We start from the raw sequence: 14,768 nt of genomic DNA on the forward strand, positions 1-14,768 counted from the left end.
GCCTGTGCTCCACAACGGGAGAGGCCACAACAGTGAGAGGCTCGCGTACCACACACAAAAAAAAAGAAGTTACAGTGGACACCACAGAAATACAAAGCATCATAAGAGACTACTACAAGCAACTCTATACCAATAAAATGGACAACCTGGAAGAAATGGACAAATTCTTAGAAAGGTGTAACCTTCCAAGACTGTACCAGGAAGAAATAGAAAATATAAACAGACCTATCACAAGTAATGAAATTGAAACCGTGATTTAAAAAAAACTTACAATAAACAAAAGTCCAGGACCAGGTGGCTTCACAGATGAATTCTATCAAACATTTAGAGAAGGGCTAACACCCATCCTTCTCAAACTCTTCCCAAAAATTGCAGAGGAAAGAACACTCCCAAACTCATTCTACAAGGCCACCATCACCCTTATACCAAAACCAGACAAAGATACTACAAAAAAAGAAAATTACAGACCAATATCACTGATGAATATAGATGCAAAAATCCTCAACAAAATACTAGGAAACAGAATCCAACAACACATTAAAAGGATCATTCACCATGATCAAGTGGGATTTCTTCCAGGGATGGAGGATTCTTCAATGTATGCAAATCAATCAACGTGATATACCATATTAACAACTTGAAGACAAAAAACCATATGATCATCTCAATAGATGCAGAAAAAGCTTTTGACAAAATTCAACACCCATTTATGATAAAAACTCTCCAGAAAGTGGGCATAGAGGGAACCTACCTCAACATAATAAAGGCCATATACCACAAACCCACAGCAAACATCATTCTCAATGGTGAAAAACTGAAAGCATTTCCTCTAAGATCAGGAACGAGACAAGGATGTCCACTCTCGCCACTATTATTCAACATAGTTTTGTAAGTCCTAGCCACGGCAATCAGAGAAGAAAAAGAAATAAAAGGAATACAAATTGGAAAAGAAGAAGTACAACTGTCACTGTTTGCAGATGACATGATACTATACATAGAGAATCCTAAAGATGCCACCAGAAAACTACTAGAGATAATCAATGAATTTGGTAAAGTTGCAGGATACAAAATTAATGCACAGAAATCTCTTGCATTCCTATACACTAATGATGAAAAATCCGAAAGAGAAATTAAGGAAACAATCCCATTCACCATTGCAACAAAAAGAATAAAATACCAAGGAATAAACCTACCTAAGGAGGTAAAAGACCTGTACTCAGAGAACTATAAGACACTGATGAAAGAAATCAAAGATGACACAAACAGATGGATATACCATGTTCTTGGATTGGAAGACTCAATATTGTGAAAATGACTATACTACCCAAAGCAATCTACAGATTCAATGCAATCAACCCCTATCAAATTACCAGTGGCATTTTTTACAGAACTAGAACAAAAAAATCTTAAAATTTGTATGGAGGCACAAATAGCCAAAGCAGTCTTGAGGGGAAAAAGTGGAGCTGGAGGAGTCAGGAGTCAGACTCCTGACTTCAGACTATACTACAAAGCTACAGTAATCAAGACAATATGGTATTGGCACAAAAACAGAAATATAAGATCAATGGAACAGGATAGAAAGCCTAGAGATAAACCCACACACCTGTGGTTAACTAATCTATGACAAAGGAGGCAAGGATATACAATGGAGAAAAGACAGTCTCTTCAATAAGTGGTGCTGGGAACACTGGATAGCTACATGTAAAAGAATGAAATTAGAACACTTCCTAACACCATACACAAAAATAAACTCAAAATGGATTCGAGACCTAAATGTAAGACCAGACACTATAAAACTCTTAGAGGAAAACATAGGAAGAACACTCTTTGACATAAATCACAGCGAGATCTTTTTTGATCCACCTCCTAGAGTAATGGAAATAAAAACAAAAATAAACAAATGGGGTCTAGTGAAACTTAAAATTTTTTGCAAAGCAAACTATAAGCAAGACAAAAATCAACCCTCAGAACGGGAGAAAATATTTGCAAACAAATCAACGGACAAAGGATTAATCTCCAAAATATATAAACAGCTCATGCAGCTCAATATTAAAGAAACAAACAACCCAATCCAAAAATGGGCACAAGACCTAAATAGACATTTCTCCAAAGAAGACATACAATGGCCAAGAAGCACATGAAAAGCTGCTCAGCATCACTAATTATTAGAGAAATGCAAATCAAAACTACAGTGAGGTATCACCTCACACCAGTTAGAATGGGCATCATCAGAAAATCTACAAACAACAAATGCTGGAGAGGGTGTGGAGAAAAGGGAATCCTCTTGAACCGTTGGTGGGAATGTAAATTGATATAGCCACTATGGAGAACAGTATGGAGGTTCCTTAAAAAACTAAAAATAGAATTACCATATGACCCAGCAATCCCACTACTGGGCATATATCCTGAGAAAACCATCTTTCAAAAAGACACATGCACCCCAATGTTCATTGCAGCACTATTTACAACAGCCAGGTCATGGAAGCAACCTAAATGCCCATCGACAGATGAATGGATAAAGAAGATGTGGTACCTATGTACAATGGAATATTACTCAGCCGTAAAAAGGAACGAAATTGAGTCATTTGTAGAGACGTGGATGGATCTAGAGACTCATACAGAGTGCTATTACTTTTAAATGAATAAAGATATATTTTGAAATTTTCTCATCTAAATTTTGAGTATAGTAAATGCCGATAGGTACAGCCACATAAACAAAACTTCTTTGGGACACTCCACGATTTTAGAGTGTGAAAAGGACTCAAGACCAAATAAATTTCAGGACTTGCTGGTCTAGAGTTATTTGCTCTAGAAGCTCCTCCTGAAGTGAATAGGTAAACCCAGAATGAATAGGTGTACAGGACCCCTTGTCCACAGGGTGGGTCTCTTTTTCCACAGAATCACAGCCTGGGCCTGAATAGGAGCACAAGATAAAGCAGTAAGAGGGCAAGAGAACCATAGGTGCTGAAATAACAAACGTGGATGAAAGGAAACAATCACAGGGCCAGTGATGTTAATAAAAACAATTTTCTCTAGAAAGGTGAAGAGTTGTGGCTTTTCAGTCTATTCGGGTGCCTTAGCGGTTCCATAAGTCTGGCTAAACACAGGTAAACCTCAAGCCCTGTTGTGTTGTCTTTAGTCAGAGGTGACTTTGAAGTGACTTGTGTGAGAGGAAACTCTGAAAGAGAGATTTAGCAAGGAGGAAATGCACAAAATAAAGAACTTTCTCCTTCTCATTGCTTTCCCAGATCCTCTGTCAATGGGTCCTCAGAAAGCCCTGGAAACCATTGGTGCGAATTTACAGAAGCAGTATGAGAACTGGCAGCCAAGGGTAAGTTCTTTATTTGCTTTCCTTTTTCTTTCTTACAGGGAAATTTAGTTTCTTGGTTTTAAACAATCTTTGAATCCAGATCCTCACCTCATATAATCCAGTGATTGGACACTCCCCGTGGCAGGCTTGCAACCCCTTTCTGTCTGTTGATGTGCTCCATGGATTCATAATGAAGCACATGCCCTAGTATGAGCCATTAATTGGATGGTCTGTTATTTATTTTGCCTACGCTTTCCCCTGAAATATTTGGAAAAGAAAAAGTGTTTTTCATGTTACTCTTAAATCGCGGTTTTTATTTTATACAGGAAATGTATTTTCAGTCATTTTCTGCAACCTCAACTACTTAGAGCTATTTCTCCCATCTTCAATTTTCAAATAGTTGAGGAAAAAAGCAGTCAGCATTCAAAAGGTGACACCTGTTATATGCTTTGCCTTTGATTCAAAAGGTAAGGTTCTTTTTAGGGAGTCAGTTACCAGTTACTGTGTCTTCTGTTGCCTATATCTTACCATTTTTAAAAAAGAAAAGTGGTATAGAATATAACAACTCTGTCAGATTGCCTTTAGATCTCAAGTTATTTGTAAACCGCCCAAAGACATATTTTATTTAGTCTTTCTCATTAACTAGTTTGAGGATTTAATAATTCTAATAGAAAATTAGAAATCTGGGGTGTTTATGGAGGTGCCTTTCCATACAGCTTTGTGTGATGCTGGTTCTGGAATTATCTATAGAACGTGACAAGGAGGGGGTGGTGAGCAGGTGGCCTTGCCGGCATGCCTCCCATGGGTCTTTGCTTCTCCATTTCGGGCGTAAGCCTAATGGGAATGTCTTGGAGAACCAGCAAACACTTGCCTGTCTGGCATTTTCGTTCGTGGATTATTTATCCACGTGATCTGGATTTAGGAATTCTTCATGGATTATTTACATTCCAAGAGAAGAGAATGGCCAGGAATAAATTTGTTCCTGCCTGTGATGGTGCCCTTGGTAATTTTTTTACTGTTGCTTATGGTGCCAGGTGACTAATGTCACAAAATATCTCTGTGCCGCTGCTGTGTCCTTGTGCTTTGCATTTCTAACTTTTCAAGTCAGTAGTAATGGACTCTTGCCCTTCCTTCCCCCCTCCCTTCCCCTCCCCTCCCCTCCCTTCTTTCTTTCCTTCCTTCCTTCCTTCCTACCTTCCTCCCTCCCTCCCTTCCTTCTGTGTGGCATGTGGGATCTTAGTTCTCTGACTGGGGATTGAACCTGTGCCCCCTACAGTGGAAGCGTGGAATCTTAACCACTGGACCGCCAGGGAAGTCCTTGGGCTCTTGTTCTTTAGAAGGCAGTTTCTTAGTGGAGATTTTCATCTATGTCTAAAGGCTTTGCTTTTTCCTCCCTTGAATTTGTTACCTCTTGGTGGTTTATATAAAAATTCAGTAGCATTTTTCTTGAGAGTACAGTGTGTTTGGGGCTTGGATGAGGACCAGAAAGATATTTAGATGGTGTGTTCCTTTAAAAATAGTTGAGATGCCGCATGTTATCAGTAGAAAATAGTTTCCTTGAGGACTTTGAAGGTACTCCAGGCTAGACAGGCACTTAGGGGTGAGTGAGAGGCGTAGACAGACCTTATCGTCCACGTGGGGCAACGTGCACAGGTAATACCGGAAGACACGATGTCACTGGCAGATGGAAGGTTGAGAACCAGCACTACTAAAATTTAAAAGAATGCCTTTCTGACTTAGCTACTTCTGACCCTCCTCTGGGTTTGACTTTATGCTTTTGCTCTTTGCTAGACACATTTGTTTAAAAAAGAACGTGACCAGATCTACTGATTGTATTCTTCATAGGAAGGGTCTCTGCTGTTTTAATTACTTTCTTCCTTTTAAAGAATTATTATATAGAAGATACAGTCTTTTAGAATGCATATTTAGTATATCAAGACATTATATGTTCATTACATTTGGTGTGGTGTGTAATTTTTGTGCGTGTGTATGTGTGCTAAGAGTTGATTTACTGCTAGCTTTATTATTAGTTTAGCTTGGTAGGTATTAGTAAGTTCATGCTAGCTGACAGTAAATGGAATCTTCTACACTAGGATTATTATTATTTTTAATCTAAATTTCTGTCTATGAGCAGATCTCTTCCATGCTATCAGGAAGAGGCATTAGCGTGTAAGGCAGGTAACATTATATAGAGAGAAATGATTGCAGATCCAAAAATGACAGTGTAGAATCACATATAGGACAGAGAAATTACCTTCCCAGGATAGTGGGAGGGCTAACCTTGGGTGGCCAGTAGCAGTACAAAGGAGTATAGTCCTCTGGGTAGACGGTTGTTAGTCTGAGAAAATTTGTCAAAGTTAGTGAGATTTCAAGAACAGATCTATAATGTAATTTTTTGAAGGAGAGAGAGTTCAAAGGGCTGATGAGGGAGAATGTTTACAGATTATTGGCTGCCTAGGAAAAGGTGCCAGCGTACCAGTGTGGGGTGGGATTCCATCTGGGTTGGTTTATAAAGTAGAATTGGAATAAAGTATCAGCTATAGCCTAGAAAGAAGCAGTTCCTGCAGACAGGGTGAGATCTTTTGCCTGCATTCAGGAAGCAGACACAACAATGAATCCTTAATATTTTCTTTTTTGAATGCCAAGACCATTACATTCATTTTTAAGTACTATAAAAATGTTTAAATGTTGGTACTACAGACTCTTAGTGGGACTTATATATTTCAGAGACAAGCCTAAGGTAACAGTGCAGCGGGATGCCTGACTGGCTCGCTGGTATCAGTCATGGGGCTGTGCAGTATTCACTGGGCAATAATGGCACGTGTCCTGGTGCAAGTGCACGCTTCTCTGTTCTGCACCCCTTCACGTGGGTTACGGGAGAGGGAGGGAGGCCTGGCATCCGATGGTGTGGTTTTCAGAGTGTGGCAGCCTCATGCTTCCTCATAGAGTTTGCACAAAACGTGAGGCAGTCACCAAGCTCAGATGTTTGTGCATGGGCGCCTGGTTCCTAACTATAAATCAGGGTCCTTTGAAACATTGCAGAGCAAAACACACACCACTTCATTGCACTCTACAGGGCTCTCGAGTTTTCTGCAGTAATAAAGAGAGGTTGGTTGCATCTGCAATAAAACAATGGGAACGTTATTAAATTTCTAGACCTTTGATGTAGATACCCATAGATCTGGTTTTCTCTCTCTGTGTCCTGTACTGCAAGACTCACAAAGGTTGGGCCACTGGAAATAAGGTCATTTTCATTAGTGTTTGCAGAAATCTTTGCATGCCTCCACGTTGCCATGGATGGGAGCAGGCTGGGGAATCCTGTGACTTCCATCTCGTCCAGGGAGTGCAGAAAATCAACCACTGAAAACCTGTCAGCATCATAAGAGTGATACCTTGATGAGCTGATATCCTTCCTGGTTAAAATCCTTCTGGTTTTTCCTCTTTACTTTTCTAGCTTTAACTATTAAAGATTAAACATTTTGATAAAGGTGATTTGGGGTCAAGAAGGAGTTTAGAGAAACCATGACGATGATGTTTTTTTCTGAAGCTGCCAGACTATCTGGCCCAGGTTTCCTTGACAGGCCGATTGAGCCCTTTTCTAAATAATTTATCAGTTTGCCATGGGTGAAATATTTCTTCTGATTAAATTTAAGACTTTGCCTTATTACCTTGTAGGTACATAAATTTGTGTTTCTGCGGGAGATTGAAGGAAAAATGCCAACTGTTGTTTCAGCTGAAAATCCTGCAGTTAAATAAACCTCACTCAGTTCAACATAAGTCTTAACTGAAAGTTTTATTGGGAGATGGGAGCAGGAGATTATAAAGCTGAGCGTCTACAGTGAAGAATTTATCTTTTTAAGACTTACTAACAAATTGGGGCTTCTGGCAGTTTAGTACAGGGTGTGATTTAGGGGCTGGGGCTGGTGGAAGATGGCAAACAAAGGGTCTTGTCTCTCCGTTGTTCTTTCCCCAAAGAGTTTCCAAGCCACCAGCGAAGCCACAGCACCTTTCCTTGGGCTGAAATGCGGTTCTCCTGGGTGGCTTGAAAACAAATGTAATGGGAATATCGATAACTTCCTAAGGTAGGTGAAGACATTTGGCAAGACTTCCACTGCCGGCAGGTGTCTGAAGTGACCCTGACTGAGCCCATTTTGTCCGGTGTGCATGTCCACGAAAGGGGACGGAAAGTGCCCTTTGGCACCTTGCTGTGATGCGCCCTCCTCCAGCCAGGCCTCGGGCGGCCCATACAGTGGCTGTGGGGGAAGCCGAGGTGCTGGACAGCCTCAGTTAATCCTCGCGGGACCAATCTTAGTTACCACATGCAGGACATTTGGTGCATTGCATGTAGCAGGTTCTCAATTTCAGCCTTCCCTTCAGTTCATCATGCCTCTCAAGTCTCTGTCAAGCGGTCAAGGGATGAAAGTTGGTTTTACCGTTAGACAGATGCGTTTTCACAGAGTTTCCTGCCAGGTGGAATATGTGTAGGGACAGGTGTCTTCCTCAAACAAAGCAAGACTTCACCACCCGGTCCATCATCAGAGCAGAAATAATTGTTGCGTTTTAATTTAAGTGACAATCACCCTTTCCTTCGTATTGATCAGAGTCGTCTGCATCCTCTCAGAGCATGCGCGAATGAACTGCAGTGACGATTCTACCTCACGGTGGGAGGAGAGAGTTTGAGGAGGAAGCCGGTTGCCAGGGCCAGTGGACAGCTTCGTTTGTGTTTTGGGCATTTGCCAGCTCGTCCTTTGGGTTTAGGCACAGCTGCTGTTTGCAGACCCTAACACTTCTGTGCAGCAGTGTCTCCTGGTGGGGTTGTGGTTAGGATTCTGGAGTCAGGCTCCTTGCCTCCTCCCAAAAATGTGCCTGACAGCTCAACCTGCCCACCCCAAGGAGAGGGAACCCCATGGCCTCTAGACAAGCTGCCAGGCACTTGGGATTGACCGTAGAATTGGTGGGTGTTAGGGAACGGGCTCTCAGTCCAGTTTGCTTGGTCGGGCTTTGGAGCCCACTGCACTGCTGGGTGACTTGCTGCTGCTGGCCTCCTTCCTGGGGTGGTCACGGTGCTTGTGACTCACAGGCTGTGGCGCCTGAGCAGCAGGTATTGTTAATACAGACAACTCTCCTTACCCGCCTCCTTCAGTGCTTTGGAATGCGTTTTCTACAGGGATGCAGCAAAGAGCCTTACGCAAGTGGGTTCTCCCTTTTCTTGGGATTTTCAGAGTCAAATGTAGAAACTCGAGGAAGAAACCAAGTTTGCCCTAGGACTATGTTTCCCACCTGGGAGGTGCTCCAAAGAGATCTGTAGAATAGACCAAGGTGGATTGTTTCTTGTAGTGACGCTGCTTGGGGCCAAGTCCAAGTCCCAAATTGACATTGCAGTTCAGCCAGTGAAAATGGCCCTGTGAGGGAGATCGAGAGCCCTCCTAATGCCATTGTCACACTGTCATTCGCATTCTGCTGTCCCCTAGGCCAGCCAACTCTCCCTCTTCTTGCCTTTACCAGCCCTTTCCTTTCCTTGGGTCCTAAGGTTGGGCTTGTTTGTGTTTTTGTGACAAACTGCAAATAAGGACTCATAGCCAAAGGCAGAATTGTGGATGAATGGCTCACAGTTTACATAATTCAGTAGCTGCTGTGAAGCACTTTGCATCCTGTACTCATTAAATTTGCATGACATTGTAGACAAAGTCTTCTGGTCTTCTTGGGGTTAACTGTTATGTTTTCACAGTTTCACTTAATTGCTTTCTGCCCGGAATGTTAAGATTTGTACCTGTGACAAACATTTTATTTATATTTTGCTCTGGCCTTGACAGTGTTCCCAGACTTCATCTTTACCCCTCTTTTCAATCACTGCTCACCTGACAGCTTTTCCATGTACCGGGTTCAGTGAGAATTCTGATTTATGCTCATCAGCTGAAAGTCTTCTCTTTAGCCCTGCCCACACACCTCCGTCTTGCCCTGTCCCCAGAGTCCAAGGTATTGGAAACAGCCTCTGGATGTGGAGTTTAGATTCTGAAGCATCTTAGCCAAACTCCCCTACTAAATCCATCTCTGACTGCTTTTCCTAAGAGAGCATAAAGACCTGGCCATCCCTCCGCCAACCCTCAGAGGTCTGACCTGGGCATTCTTTTAAAAACACAATAAACACATTAAAATAGAAGAAGGAAATCATTTTGCAGCCCATCTGGAGGATGAATAGCCTATTGGGACTAGAAGAACTCTGGCTCTTTCTGGGGAGGGGTGAGTTCACGGCCTGGTAACCAGGCAGAGAACCTGGGCTTGTTGGATTTTGGCTTTGCTACTTACTAGAAATGTAACTTTGAGAAGTTGCTACTTAACTTTTAGGATTTGTTAAGTGTGGGCTTCCCCGGTGGCGCAGTGGTTAATAATCTGCCTGCCAACGCAGGGGACACAGGTTCGAGCGCTGGTCCAGGAAGATCCCACATGCTGTGGAGCAACTAAGCCCACGTGCCACAACTACTGAGCCTGCACTCTAGAGCCCGCGAGCCACAGGTACTGAAGCCCACGTGCCTAGAGCCCGTGCTCCGCAACAAGAGAAGCCACCACAATGAGAAGCTTGTGCACCACAACGAAGAGTAGCCCCCGCTCGCCACAACTAGAGAAAGCCTGCGCGCAGCAACGAAGACCCAACACAGCCAAAAATAAATAAATAAAACAAATTAAAAAAAAAAAAAAAGATTTGTAAGTGTGAAAGGAGGGTTAATGGGGAAAGTGTCTGCACCAGGAGGGGCCACAGTGCTATGGGCAGATCCCTACTTTCCATGAGAGTTGGAGGCCCTCTCTGTGGAAGATGGCAAACAAAGGCATCCCCCAGGGGCACACCCTCTCTCCAGCTCCCCGCTCCTGCCTAACCACCTCTGTTCCCTGCTCTCCTCTATGAACTGACCTACTTGAAGGGGTTGTATTTTTAGAGACAAATACAGGCTTAACTCTGTCCTTAACTAGCCTCTCCAGGACGTCGTCTCTCATCTTCATGTTCCTTTTAACAAGACAGTTATCTCTGTGTGTGTGACAAATTGCAAATGAGGACCAAATGCTGTCAGTTTGAAACTAAGACTGCAGCTCAGATGTCTGGCATTCACAGATTTCATGTGCAGGGCTGGTTTCCTGAGTTAACCTGGAGGCCCAAGATGCAGGGCTCTGTGTAAACAGCTCTGGAGGACGTGTGAGGATGGAAATAAAGATGTCTGAGGAAGTGCTGGTTCTAAGTCAGAAAGTAGAAGATGTGGTGCTTTAAAGAATGGAATGTGAAACTTGGAGATGGCAAGGAGCCCACCGTATGCTCACCATGTGTAACTGTGAAGAGTTGTCAAATTATATTCCAGCCAAATGAGAGAGTGCTGATCAAGGGGGAAATGAGAATGGATTGGAGGGGAATGGCCACTTCTCTTACACTTGATTTCATTTTACAGGGGAGACTGTATGTCTCAGTGATATTCGTGAGTTGGGGCTTCACAATGGTTTCTGGACACCCCCTCTTAAATGTCAAGGAGTTACTTGTTGGTGTGATGTATAATGGAGATTTAAAAAGATTAAGATAAAGTTCGCATAGCGTAAAATTATAAATGGGATCATACACTATGTGGCCTTATGTGTCTGACTTCTTCCACTTAGCATGATGTTTTCAAGATTCATCCATGTGCTTCATGTTGTTGTATGTATCAGTAATTCAGTCCTTTTTATAGGTGAATTACATTCCATTGGCTGAATAGACCACACTTTGTTTATCCATCTGTTGATGGACATTTGGGTTTTATCTGCCTTCTGGCTATTATGAATAATGTTGCTGTGAACAGGATGTAAAGCACATGGCCCAGCCAGGAGGGTTATATAGGACTTGGGTCAAGTGTCATCAAGGAAGTTTCTCTTTTAAAGGGCTGCATGTAGGGCAGGTTCCTTGATAGATTTTTAGTTATAAGCTTTGTTTTGATTAAAATTTGGCTAAAAAGCCAAATTTCAATAAAATTCAAGGAGAGATCATAAGTGATTGAGGAGAAATAGCTCAAGATTTGAGGAAATTGAAAGCATCATCAAGGAGTGCTTTGCAAAACGTTGCAAATAAATTGGAAAACCTGTATGAAAGGCATAATTTTCTAGGAAAATCAAACGGCCATAATTGACCTCAGAAAAGATAGAAACTCAAAATGAATCAATAAATGTAGAAGAAATTGAGAATGTTGTCACAGGGGTCTTCTCCCACTCCTCCTCCCTCCAAAAGATTTCAAACTTTGGAGGAACACAGAATTCTAAGGCTATTTGACTTCTATTGTGAGAAGATACTGAAATATGGTAAGTTTAAAAAGCAAAGCACAAAATAAAATGTATTCAGCAGTCTTAGAATATGCATATGTAACTTACAGAAATTCAGCTGTTTCTTCTTGTCAGATTAATAGTGTAGGTGTGTGTGACATCTGTGTACATGGATGTGTTCGTGTATATGTATGAGTAGGTAGGTTGGTCGGTCGCTTGATCTGCCCATCCTTCCACTCGTTCAAGTGCCCTGGAGTGAACATAATGGGAGATGAGCCTGTGGCTCCCTTAGTTGTTCACTGTTTCCACTTGCCTTGTGGCATCTTGCTGTGTTGCTTAATTCTAGTCCCACCAACATGTAGTTACACAGATAATCCCTGAAATGATGCACAAAACATTTGTCATGGTGAGTTTGGGGTAGATGCAGAAGAAGACTTTTACCCTAAATCCCGTACACCTTGCATTTAAAAATCATGACTATGTATGACTTTAATAATAGACATCTGATTTAAAATACCTGTTCTCCAAGTATCACTTCGTGTAGGAATGAGACTGTGAGGCAGAAGGACCCACATGTTACCAGCCTGGGTTGTGAAATCCACATGCAGTACGTTCTGCCACTTCTGTCCTCTCTTGTTTCCATGCATTGTGTGTGTGTGTGATGTAAGCAGCTAGAGAAGCTATTGCCCGGGGCCTTCCTTCAGCCATTTATGCCTTGGGGTCAGCTTTTGTTACTCTCCCTTCCACAGAGGTTGACTTGAGTCTGTCAGAGATGGCTGGTCCCTCTGTCTGTAGGACCAACTGCAGTGAGAGCTGTTTAGTGGGGAGCACTGCCCAGAGGGCAGCAGCCTGAGGGCAGCGCAATCTTTGCAGTCACCACCCTGAGGCAGTGGGGGGCAGGTGGAAGGGTCTGTGCTCAGCAAACCTGTTCCCTTTGATTTTGTTTACCAGCTCCATGCATTAAAGTAGCTAAGCTTACTAGGGGCATTTAACCCAAGAAAAACAACAAATGGTGAGAAATCAGTTTGTCTTAGTGGAAGGAAAAGTGTTATATTGAATACTCTAAGGAAAAAAAAAGATAAACATCTTGAAAAAAATAAACATCGGTTATGTATAGCACCTTAACTGTTAACGTGAGGGATCCTGTAGTCAGAAGATAACAGCCTGTCTTAAAGGGGTTTACAACCCAAAGAACAGAGATGGCTAATCATCTTAAAATTGATACTTGTACCTGTCCAAGTGGTCCCGGTGCTTTGGGGGTGTGTACCTGCAGTGTAGACTCCAGCTGGCTGTGGGTCACAGGTGTGTGAGGGGACACTTTGGGGCTGAATGCAAGTGTGAGGGCGACACTTCTTTAATAATTATAGGTTCTTGGTATAGCCTCAAATGAGAGGAAATAGTGGTTTTACTTATAATTTTAATATTTTCATCATTGTTAAAAGTCACTGTTTTTAATACATAAAAAGTAGGTAAGTGAACACCCAATTCATTGACGAAGAGAGTTGCAGGTAATGGAAGTGACCATTAGTTTACTGTCCTCTTTTCAGGAAGATGACCATCTAACTAGTGGTGTCTATACTTTTCCATACTCATCCTAGAGTTGCAGATGTGGAACTCAGAGGGAGAGTGATCTGGGTGGGGTAGCTTAGTGTGGGGAAAGGGTGTTCCTGCCTTCATTGCCCTAAAGAAATTTCTTGTTTTACAAAGCTGCTCTTTAATTAATGTACTTAGTGAAAACTCCCTAACAGTTAACACAGGCATTTGCCTGGGAGTCAGGAGACCTGTTTTAATTGCACTGAATACTTGCGACCTTGGATAAATCTCTAAAATTCATTTCAACTTTAAAATGCTCTCGCTCCAACAAGAGTTTATTCTTATCTATTTAATGAGACAGAATAGTCTATATTAACGATTAAAGTCAGATGATCTTTTTAGAGGCAAGCATTTTGGACAGCATTGGGTCTGATTTCTGCAGGACACACAGGAGTAGGAGATAGGGATTATACAGTTCCTCTCAGTGTTTTAGTCGTCTTGAAGATTAGAAGCGCCTTTATTTTTAAAACTCTACTATTCCTTGTTTTAATTTGAGTATGTTTCTACTCAGCAGATAGGAAAATTGTCACCTTTTAAACTGAGGGAGAAAAAACAGAGCGATTGACCGGGGGACCTTGTGGAATTCCATTGGGCTTGTAAGGGAGGGCTTCGGGCTGGTTGGCCTGTGGGGGACCTTGGAGACTGTTGATGGCAGGAGGGGACTCCAGGAAAGAGCAGGTCCCAGCTTTGCAAAGGAACATTTGAGAGTGCACCTAGGGCCACAGCAGGGATGTCTGCCTCTGAGGGAAGAAGGAATCCAGGTTTTTAATGTCTTGGGACCTGATCTTTTATTCCTTTGGCTGTTGTCTTGGTCTGTCAGGACTTTTGTTTTGAAGCCAGAGGAAGCAGCTGACTTGCCCTCATATCCCCAAAGCACTCAGTAGGGGTTCAAATGAATGAGTAAAGGATGGGCTAGTCTTAGTTTACTAGGGTGACCTGAGGCTGGTTCTGTCAAGCTGCCCTCTCCTCCACCTGGCCCGTCTGAGGTGCAGCCAGGAGTGTAGCTGCCCTAGGAGGCCCTGAGTGCACAGGCTTTCTGGAGGCTGCATTCACCTACCGGGTTACAGGGCTTTCTTGTCTTTTAATGGGAATGTTTAGTCCATTTTCATTTAATGTAATTAGCAACACATCTGGGTTTAAGCCTAGCATTTCATTGTTTATTTTATTTTTGTCTAACCTGGTTTTATTGCTTTTTTCTCCTATTTTGACTTCTTTTGTAGCAATCAGGTTTTATAATATCATCCCATCTTCCCCTTCTGTTAGTGACACACTGAAGACTGTATGAGCTATGTATTGATATATCAGCTTATGTGTTGGTTTAGTGTAGCTCTAGAGGTCTCTGCACACGAGTATTTTAAGTTAGTGCTTCTACCATTTTTCATACAGTGCAGGAAACTCAAAACATCACACCTCCCGCCTTTACTCACTTTCCCCCTGACTGTGATGTCAGTGTCATGTGTTTTAGTTTAACCCTACAAGACAGTAGTGTTGTTTTATACACTCAATATTTATTTAGATATATCCATTTATTTACCCTTTCCGACACTCTTTATTCCTTCCTGCATTTCTGTCCTTCTGCCAGGGGTCATTCTCC

The 14,768-nt window shown here is 42.3% G+C and overlaps 1 protein-coding gene across 4 annotated transcripts in view; it reads left to right on the forward strand.

Moving 5' to 3' along the window:
- Nucleotides 1–14,768, forward strand: part of RPTOR (regulatory associated protein of MTOR complex 1) — a 346,540-nt gene that overhangs the window by 95,694 nt on the left and 236,078 nt on the right. For all 4 annotated transcript variants that reach the window (XM_082861744.1, XM_082861740.1, XM_082861741.1 and 1 more), the window contains exon 3: nt 3,249–3,331. In XM_082861744.1, coding sequence (XP_082717870.1) covers nt 3,249–3,331 — 83 coding nt within the window. The remainder of the gene's footprint in view (nt 1–3,248; nt 3,332–14,768) is intronic.

Source organism: Leucopleurus acutus (assembly GCF_964270905.1).
Source record: "Leucopleurus acutus genome assembly, chromosome: 19".
Taxonomy (NCBI): domain Eukaryota; kingdom Metazoa; phylum Chordata; class Mammalia; order Artiodactyla; family Delphinidae; genus Leucopleurus; species Leucopleurus acutus.